Genomic DNA, 10,519 nt, shown 5'->3' on the forward strand with positions numbered 1-10,519 from the left:
GTGTGTATGAATGTGATTATCGTAAGTATAACCCAGGCTTACTGTAAAGTATAACCCAGGCTTACTGTAAACTAAAGTGTATATGAATGTGATTATCTCAGTATAACCCAGGCTTACTGTAAAGTGTGTATGAATGTGATTATCTCAGTATAACCCAGGCTTACTGTAAAGTGTGTATGAATGTGATTATCTCAGTATAACCCAGGCTTACTGTAAAGTGTGTATGGATGTGATTATCTCAGCGCTCCCAGAGCAACGCGGCCTTCTCACTCTGCCGCGGCCTCTCTCCTCCCCCGCCGCAGTCCGACGAGACGCACGCGCACCCGGAGAGCGTCTCGTCGCCCGTCCTCTCCGCGGCGGCGGCCGCCGTCATCACGCCGCGGGCCTCCGCCTCCCGCCGGAGGGCCTCCAGGTACTTCCGTTTGCCCTCGCCGTCCTGCTCCGGGTGGTAGCGGCTCACCAGCGCCATGAGGACGCCCATGCACAGCATCAGGGTGAGGTGAGGCGTGTAGAAGGAGAACGCCGTTATCGCCAGCCACGTGCTGGCCGCCGCCGCGGGCGGCCTCGGGAGGCACGGCGGCTTGCAGGGCTCCGGCGGCTCGGCGGCGGCAGCAGGGCGCACCTTTGTCCTGATGGTCACGCAGCGAGGCGGCGGCGTGCTCTCCCTCATGGCTCTCCTCCTCCTGCTCCTCCTCCGCTCGCTCCGGAGCTCGGAGTCCCCCCCGATCGCTCCTCCCAGATGCAGACACACGCGGTAGAAGGTCTCGGCGCGCAGGTGGGTCAGGTTGAAGCTCTGGGTCCCGGCCAGGATGCGCGTGGTGTACGCGGTGGGCCTGGAGGAGGAGGACGAGGAGGAGGAGGAGGAGGAGGAGGAGGCCACGGCCTGCCAGGACAGACGCGTGGAGGGGAGCCCCCCGTGTTCGCTCCGCCAGGACAGGACGGCGTAATGTTCTCCGACCTCCCGCACTTCCAGAACCGCCGTCGCCGCCTCGGTTGTTCTCCCGGCGCTCGGATACGTCCCGGCGGTCTTCCCGCCTCCTCTGGCGCGCAGCCCCACCGTGACGCTGCGGGTGTCCGCCCCCAGGGCGTTCTCCGCCACGCACGTGTACAGCCCCGCCTGGCCGGCGCTCGCCGCCCAGATCTCCAGAGTCCCTTCGGGGAGGAGCCGGTAGTTTCCTGCAGGAGAGTCGTCGTCAGGAGGAGGTCGGAGGGCGTGGCGGTCTCCTCCCGCGGCGGGCTCGCCGGGCGAAGGGCCGGAGCCGTTGGCGAGCTCGGGGGCGGGGCCCAGCCTCAGCCCGGACGGGGTGACCCAGTAGAGCCGGGGCGGCGGCTCCGCCAGGGCCCGGCAGTGCAGCGCCAGGCTGCCTCCCTCCCGCACGCCCACGCGGGGCGGGAGGGCCCCGGCCGCGATCACGGGGAGGCAGGAGGCGGACATCTCGTTGGCGGACACGTCTCTCACCCGGCGGGCTCTCAGCTCCGGGGGCTCGGAGCAGAGCGTGGCCCGGGGCTGGATGAAACGCACCGCGGCTCGAGGCCGCCGTCCGGCCGGCGTGGGCGCGGCGACCCCGTCGGCGGTGGAGACGTGCGGCGGACGGGAGGCCTCCTCGGCCGCCCAGCGGAACAGGCAGTCGCAGCGCAGCGGGTTGGAGTGCAGGCTGACCTCGCGGAGGCGGGGTAGGGAGCGCAGCGTGTGGCGGTGCAGCGCGCTCAGCCCGTTGGAGTTCAGCATCAGGCTCTCCAGACGGCCCAGCCCGCTGAAGGCCTCCGGGTGGACGAAGGACAGCCGCGGGTTGTTGGTCACCTCCAGCTTGGTGAGCTCCGGCAGGTTGTCCAGCGCCGCCCTCTCGATGGACACCAGCGCCTCCATGTTGTTCAGGCCCAGCTCCTTCAGGTGCAACATGTCCCGGAAGTCCCCCGTCTCCAGCAGCCCGATGCGGTTCTTGTTGAGGTCCAGGAACTTCAGGCCCGGCACGCGCCGCAGGGCCCGCGCGGGCACCCGCGACAGCCGGTTGTCGTAGAAGGAGAGGCTCTCCAGGCGCTCCAGCCCGCCCAGGGCGCTCTCGGCCAGGCCCCTCAGGCCCATGCCGCCCAGCATCAGGCTGCGGAGGGCCCCCAGGGCCCGGAACCCTCGCTCCGGGAGCACCTCCACGGGGTTCCCCCCCAGCATCAGAACCTCCAGGCGCGGCAGGGCGCCGAACCACCGCGGGTCCACGGAGCGCAGCCGGTTGTTGTCCACGTGTAGCCGCAGCAGCGAGCCCAGGCCCGCGAAGGCGCCCGGCGCCAGCCAGCGCAGGCGGTTGTGGCTGAGGAACAGCTCCTGCAGCGCCGGCAGGGAGCGGAAGGCGGCGTGCGGGAGGCGGGCCAGGCGGTTCTCCTCCAGGTGCAGCGACCGCAGCGAGGGCAGCGGAGAGAGGTTCTGCGTGGCCGCCACCGTCGTCGTCGTCCCGACCCGGCCGAGGCGGTTCTGGGAGAGGTCCAGCTCGGTGAGGTTGGGCAGCGCCCGCAGCGCGGCGCTCTCCAGGCCGGCGGAGAGCAGGTTGCTCTGCAGGCGCAGCGTGTGCGTGTCCCGGGGCAGCGGGAGCGGCAGCGTGGTGAGCAGGAGGGCGTTGCAGTCCACGGTGGGCGCCTCGCGGTAGACCGACTCCACGGGGGAGAACCACGGCTTGATCTGGCAGGCGCAGCGCGCGGGGCAGGGGACGCGCCACGGCAGCGGCTGGACGGCGGCCGCGCCGGGCGAGCACGCGCCCAAGAGGACGCCACACAGGAGCCACAGCCGTGAGGTCATGAGGAGGAGGGCCGACGACGACCTCATCTCGGTCTTCGCGGCTCAAGGTGGCGAAAAATTAGGATCCGACTTTATACGAAAGTGTTTTTAGACGTTGACGTGTGAGGCTGTGCTACAGCAGACCTCGCTGATGGTAGAATAGATGGTTTAATGCTGTGAGAAGTTTAAACGGTATCTGCGAAGGCGAACTGATTGGATTCTGGAGAAGGAAATGAGATCGGTGTAAAATCGCCTCGACGAATGGAGGAACCGGGGCCCGTTGGGTGTATGTGGCGTCGACGTTGCTGGCGGTGGTGAAACTGCAGGTGCATGCAGTTTTTGCAGTTGATGGCCTAGCTCTGTTGTCGCTCAGTTCTTGGTCTTACATCCTGGCAACTGGCGGAGGGAGGAGGGACGTACAGTATGGCTTCTTAGGGTGTGGTTCGCTGAGTTGTCAGGAGCAATTCTATACAGAGAGAGAGAGACAGAGAGAGAGAGAGAATATGTGTGAATACGAGGAACAAGAGGAGAGTACGGACAAGCCATTACAACAAGTAAGACGTGCGAACGTGGGAAGCGAACGCAACTCGTAAATTGCAAAAACATTTATTTTTACGTTTTCTTTTTTTTAAGTGTTTTTATTTCTTTCTTTTTAAGTTTTATACTGTGTGTGTGTGTGTGTGTGTGTGTGTGTGCGTGCGTGCGTGTGATACAGCTGCGCCCTCTGGTGGCGGGCGGGTGGTGTCACAGCGTGACACACAGACAGACAGACAGTTCTGCCTCATGGGTTACATAGTAATCGCTCATTGCGTTCGCAATAATATGCATTTCAACCTGTCATAGCATTTCCAGCTGATATAAGTGGAATTCTCAAACTTAAAAATGTCAAAAATTACACACGACAGTTCTCTCAATGCATGTACATTTCATGTACATTTCAAGTACATTATTTTTCCTTTGCCACGTCATGTCGTTGCGGCTTCCTTTGACAATGAATGGGGGACTGCATGCTGCATCGTTTAATCTACCCTGTGTGAACGAACGCAACTTTAAAGGTTAAACCCTATACTCTTCAATTGTATGTAGTATAGGCTATATCGTTGGTATTTCATTTCAATGTTTGTTTTTTTGTCATGTGACGCTGGAAATTCCACTCTGAAAGGTATTAAAATATTATTCGCAAATCAAAATCCGGCTATCAGTGTCGTGACGTCACATGGGTGAACTTCTTCTTCCTCTTTAGTAGTTTATGGTCATTCATTTTCTGTTGACAAGGTTTGCTCATAGGGGGCGCTGTGGGGAAAAAGCATGTCAGCAATAGTTCCAGGAAGTGAGATAACAGGAGCTATGTTTATGGTCATTCATTTTCTGTTGACAAGGTTTGCTCATAGGGGGCGCTGTGGGGAAAAACATGTCAGCAATAGTTCCAGGAAGTGAGGTAACAGGAGCTATAAAAGCACAGGAAGTAAGGCCGCCCAATGCTCCATTTTATGTAGTATCAAAAAGAGTGTTTGTTTGTTTGTGGTTTCTGGTTTGTCAAAGAGAGACTCTTTTAAAGCCAATCAGAACATGATCATAAACCACAGGGAAAATAAGTTTTACTCTCATGTACACAAGATAAACAACAAATAAAACACAACCTTGAACCTACAGTAGTATAGGTCCGGAAAATGTTGAGATCTGAAGAAGAAAAGTTTGGTCGGGGAACATTTCTGAGGCTTTAGAATCCATTCAGAGCTTTTGGACAGATTCAAGGAACTAGCTGCTGTGGCCTCCTGACTTTCAAAGCTTTTGGACAGATTCAAGGAAGCTGCTGTGGCCTCCTTCCTGACTTGAAGCTTGGGTGAGTAATATACACCCCCCCCCCCCCCTTTGAGCAATGTATTTCAGAAAACTGTCAGATTTTAGCCTAAATGGGTTAATGCTTAGTTTCATTTCGAGACACAGTGAACACACCAGAGAGAGACGGGAACATAAAGAGGGATGATATAATCGTGTCGGATTTGAACTGGGGTCAGCTGCGAGAGTGTTATTTTTCATTTCATTTTTCTTTTAAATACACAGTGTAAGTGTAGGAGCCATCAAATTTGATTTCACATATTCGTGACTAAATGGCGCCCCCACTGGTTGCCTTGGGAAATGGCACCATGGTTCCCTTTTAATTAAGCCACAGGCCCACACAGCTGTGGGGGGGAAGACGCCAGTATAGTATACAGATGTCAACAGCTCGCACGGCACAGCGCAGTTTGAACTGAAAGAAAGCGAGAAATACTTTATTTGTTTATTTGAACCCTGCGCGCGTCTGTTTTTGAGACCTGTATTTAGTATTTAGTCTTGAGCCTGTTCTTGTTTGTTTTTATTTTGAAACCTTTACACTGACTCTCACAACAACACAAACTCCGGCCATAAATCAACCATCGTCAATCGACAACAAGTGAGTAAACAACAAGACGCCCAAGTCCCAAAGTGTGAGAGTGTTGAACAACCGTATTTCTGGCGTAACTATAAAGAAAGAAAGGCATTATTTTGGCCCTACAGTAAGCTATATGAGCTCCACATGCTTACTAGCTGTAGCCTACACAGGGCACCCTGAATTCAAGTGCTTTTATATCCAACTTGTGTGTATTCTGCGTTACTTTGGTCCTTCAGACACTGTTTAGCTGCATGCAGGATGTGCATAGAATGCACACGCATGCACATTGAATTGATCGATTGAAATATTTATTAACAGTTTGTAGAATTACAGTACATTTCAAGCACAAACTCAATACAGAGACTGTTAACTGTGAGTGGACGACCCAATTAAGCATTACACTTGTTTACAACAGGGTCCACATTGTTCAATTCATCAAAACATTTAGAGACATACAAATAGACACTTCTATGTAGTTAAAGAACAGAACAGGAATTCATCATGTATAAGCAAAAAGGGAAAAGATACATAATTATACAGTGAGGGGAAAAGGGGGGTGGGGGGTGGGGGCGGATTCAGATTTTACAGGGGCCAGTTTCGAATTGCAGCCATCAGTAGGTGCCCTTTGAGAGCGGTTTTGAAGGAGTCAAGGGATTCACATGTCTTAATGACTGTTGGTAGGGCGTTCCACATTTTGGTGGCATAGGAGCGAAAATAATTTAGTCCCTTGTTTGTGCCGAATCTGGGTTGTACATGGTTTGTTGCACTCCCTCTGGTGTTGTGGGTGTGGACTTCGTTTAACATTAAGGAAGTATCTAGACAGGTACATGGGTATCTTGGTGGTGTATCGAATCTTGTGGACCAGACCCATTGCAAGATGCTGTACTCTGTCGTCGACCCTAAGCCATCCCAGCCTGTCAAAGTGGGCAGGGGTGAGGTGGGTTCGGGGGGTGAGGCCAAGTAGGAGCCTGACCAGTTTGTTTTGGGAGGTCTGGAGCCTTGTTTTAAGGGCCTTTGAGGTGCTGTGGTACCATGAGGTGGATGCATAGTCAAAGAAACCTTGTACGAAGAGGGCTCCTGTTAAGGTCTTCAAGGTGTTTTTGTTGACCAGTGAGGAGATCCTGTAAAGGAATCTTGTTCTTTGATTGACTTTTTTGATTACGTTGGTGGCCATTTTATCACATCGCAGACACACACGCACACACACACACACACACACACACACACACACACACACACACACGCCCACGCAGGCAGACACACACACACACACACACACACACACACACGCCCACGCAGGCAGGCATGCACACACACACACACACACACACACACACACACACACACACACACACACACACACACACACACAGTCATGCACTTGCTACTATCAGTTGCTATGGATACAGGGTCCTCTAATCCCAACACTGTGTGATGTTCTTTTAGAATCAGTGGAGTTGTGTTGCTATGGGAACAGCATGGGGTCCAAGTTTATTTCCTGTCGGGCAGCTATTACTGACGCACGCACGCACGTACGCACTCGCATATATACTACAATGTATAGTTTATATGTATAGTTTCATTATATAGACATTCCACTGTTGCGTTCTTAGTTTACGCATGTTTCATATATACTCAAAAACTACTTTTTGAGTGGTGCAACCACTCCAAGGAACAGAACAGCAATGACCGTGTTCACCTATATGTGTCCGCCTATGTATGTGGCCATGAGCACCAGAATGACTATTGGTACCAGTAGGGGCGCTGTTGTGCCAGAAACAGAGAGAGAGATATAGTGCTGCACTGTTGCCTGCTAATAGAGGGGTGTGATTTCATGTATGTGATGTATTGCCATATGCTTTTTGATCTTGCTTAATGCAAATCGCTCTGGATTAAGAGCGTCTGCTAAATGCCTAAATTGTAAATTGTAAGACCTCAAGTTGATTATATAAAAACGAATGTATTCTAAATCAAATGTCTTCTACATCCAAACGAGTTATATATCGGTGGTGCTCAAACTAATTCACGTCAAGGAACGACGCCCCAAAATGATAGGGTAGGTATTTGACCCCGAGAAGCAAAGATTAAATAATATATATATTACACACATTTCCGTATAATGTGACCGGGGACAGTGGTTTGATATACAAGGGGGGACATGGTCATTTTTCAGTTCTTTACATATCATGAAACTGCACACTGTAACCTTTCATATGATGTTCTCATTGAAATTGGAAACAAAATGAAGATATGACCACCTGAAACTTGTTTTTTTTTTTTTTTTTTTTTTTATCCCACGATTTTGTAACCCAGTTTTTCTTTTTCACCCAGTGCCAATTGTCTAATGTAATCCTGGGCGCTACACTTCCTCTGCCAACCTGGGGGGGCAGCGGACTGACCTCATGCCTCCTTCTATGCATGAGGAGTCCAAGCTGCTTCTTTTCACCTGACAGAGGGGAATTTCCCCGGCCGGACGTAGCGCGTGGAAGGGACACGTTATTCCGACCAGTTCCTTTCCCCTCCATCAGGCGCCCCGGCTGGCCAGGGGGAGGCAGTTTAGAGACCAGGATTACGGCATGTTTTTGTGAGCATTGTTATATAAACTTGTTATATGTTTAATGTGCTCATGTGTTAGTCGCTGCCTTTGGGATTGTTTTCATATATCATGGGTTGTGTATTTCTCTCTCAAAGTCTGGCAACCCTGGTGTGTAAAATGCACCATCCGTCAAAAAAAATCACACCCATGTGAACTGAGTGTGCAACTGCCCCCCCCCCCTCCTCTCTCTCTCTATCTATCTATCATTAGCAGGCAACAGTGCTGCACTGTCTCTCTCTCTCTCTCTCTCTCTGTTTCTGGCACAACAGCGCCCCTACTGGTACTAATAGTCATATACTGGTTCTCATAGTCACATATAGGTGCATGGGTGGGTTAACGTCACATAGATAGGCGGACACGGACATTGCTGTTCCTTGGAGTGGTTGCACCACTCACGAATTGTGCGTGTAAGCAGTGGCGGCCATTTTCTGGTTCCATTGTTCCTGCAGACCCCATTCATTTTTTTCCCATAGAGATTTCCAAAAAAATATTGATACTGTATGAATTATTTGAAGCCTGGAATGAAGCCATCCAGGATCCTGATGACTCATGCGTGGCCATGACACGATTCTGTGAAAAGGGGAAAAAAATGGAAAACTAATATAAACTAATATAATTTATTTAAAGACGGTTACGCCGCGGACAAAGCCAACTCGGATCGTGACAAATCATGACAATGAACACGATGTTTTGGGCCGATCAAATCATTAGAAAGAAGAAAAGAAAGTCAGGAGACAACACTATTTGCTTTGTTTTTCGTCTTATAAATTATTTGATCGGCCCAAAACATTGTGTTCATTGCAGGGGGGCAGTCAGACGGATATTTTGTGAAGCCACTAAGGAAATGAAAGTTCATATAATGGCCTGTTGTGGCGCTGTCATTGGGCTCAAAAAAACCCATAGCCCCATAGAAGTCCATGTATTTGGGCCGCATGTTCTGAGGGGCGTGGCTACCGTTACAGTCTATGAACGGGATCCCCCACCCACTCGAGTCAAAATAAAAACCAACGAAGAAGAAGGGGGAAGTCCCGCCTCGTTGTCTGGGCCAGCCAATGGGCCAGCTGGCCTGAACTGGGCCAAAACGGATCTAGAAAGATGGCGACTTCCATTGCAAGGACTGACAGGCTTCATTTTACGTTCACGTTAGACCCGCGGAACGCTTTGTCCATATTTTTTACAGTCTATGGTTCATTGTCATGATTTGTCACGATCCCAGTTGGCTTTGTCCGCGGCGTAACCGTCTTTAAATAAATTATATTAGAAGTGCCGATGGGAGAATGCATGGGGTTTCATTTCCTGGGCCACTCGCTTTTCTGAGAGGGGGCGGGACTGCGGCGCTCTATAGTTATGGACATTTATATAGTGGTTAAACGTTTTGTAATATAATAATCCAAATCTACAAAACTAAAGTTGCCTAAATAATTGTAGTTGAGTAAAAAAAAAAGTACAATATTTGCCCTCCTCGAGATGTAGTGGAAGTAGACTCGACTCAAGTAAAGTAAATCTCAACTCAACAAAAATAATATACCTCAAAATTGTACTTTTAAAAAGTACAGTAGTAAATGTTGAGTAAATGTTCTTGTACTTTCCACCACTGATTAGCATATTCTGTTGAAACTTTTCCCAAATCAAATAATGTTGGGTGTGTCGTCATTCCAGTCGGCTGCCTGTCTCCAGGGGGGACCGTCTGGAACGACTTAAAACAAACTAAAGAAAAATAAAACTTGACAATTTTACTCCTAAATCAGCTTTTTTAGACTATGCTGCAGGGCATAGTCTGTCAGATGCTTAAACCATTAAAACTTGGGTTAAGCATGTGTGTGTGTGTGTGTGTGTGTGTGTGTGTGTGTGTGCGTGCGTGTGTGTGCACATCTTCTGTAACTTTCTGTTCTGTAACTTTACGAGTTCGGGCGGTTGCCTTTAAGGGCCGATTCATACTCCTATTTTACCACTGTTTCGGCGCTGTAGTGCCGAAATGATTTCGGCTCGTCAGAAATTTTCAGTAGCACCGAAGAGACGACTTTAGGACGGTACCCCCCCCCCCCCCCGAACCTCAAATGACGTCACATTGTAGGCTCTACAGAGCCGAACCGACTTTTATTCGGCTCTAAAATAGGAGTATGAATCGGCCCTAAGGGAATGACGTAACCTAGCGCACTTCCTATTTCAACTTTGCTATGAAAGGGCAAAACGTTGTTGTGGAAAACGCTTCCAGGTCAGAGCAGAGCAGTGACATATGGCTCCTGTTGTTGTGGAGAACGCTTCCAGGTCAGAGCAGAGCAGTGACATGGCTCCTGTTGTTGTGGAAAACGCTTCCAGGTCAGAGCAGAGCAGTGACATATGGCTCCTGTTGTTGTGGAGAACGCTTCCAGGTCAGAGCAGAGCAGTGACATGGCTCCTGTTGTTGTGGAAAACGCTTCCAGGTCAGAGCAGAGCAGTGACATATGGCTCCTGTTGTTGTGGAGAACGCTTCCAGGTCAGAGCAGAGCAGTGACATCATGCCTCCTCGTCTGTTTTGTGTTGTCAGAATCAGTGTTTTTGGCAGCAAATTTAGATTTTAGTTTTAGTCATAGTCTCTTGAATAGTTTCCATTTAGTTTTAGTCACATTTTAGTCACCTGGAATGTTTTAGTGTTAGTCTAGTTTTAGTCGACTAAGTCTACGGTTGATTTAGTCGACTAAAATGTGTTTTGGTGGGCCTTGATGCCGTCGTAATGACTGATTTTACACTTGCTGAAAATAGCCGA

At 50.7% G+C, this 10,519-nt stretch overlaps 1 protein-coding gene across 1 annotated transcript; it reads right to left on the minus strand.

The window, feature by feature from the left end:
* Positions 1-238: 238 nt before the first annotated feature.
* On the minus strand, positions 239-2,812 carry LOC308326307 (leucine-rich repeat neuronal protein 2-like; the record flags this gene model as incomplete). Its single annotated transcript, XM_080779113.1, has 1 exon — positions 239-2,812. One exon carries the CDS (start codon positions 2,810-2,812, stop codon positions 239-241), a length of 2,574 nt encoding a protein of 857 aa, XP_080635239.1.
* Between the last annotated feature and the right edge of the window lie 7,707 nt (positions 2,813-10,519).

The sequence above is a fragment of the Protomyctophum bolini genome, assembly GCF_963924005.1.
Source record: "Protomyctophum bolini genome assembly, chromosome: 2".
NCBI classification, from domain to species: domain Eukaryota; kingdom Metazoa; phylum Chordata; class Actinopteri; order Myctophiformes; family Myctophidae; genus Protomyctophum; species Protomyctophum bolini.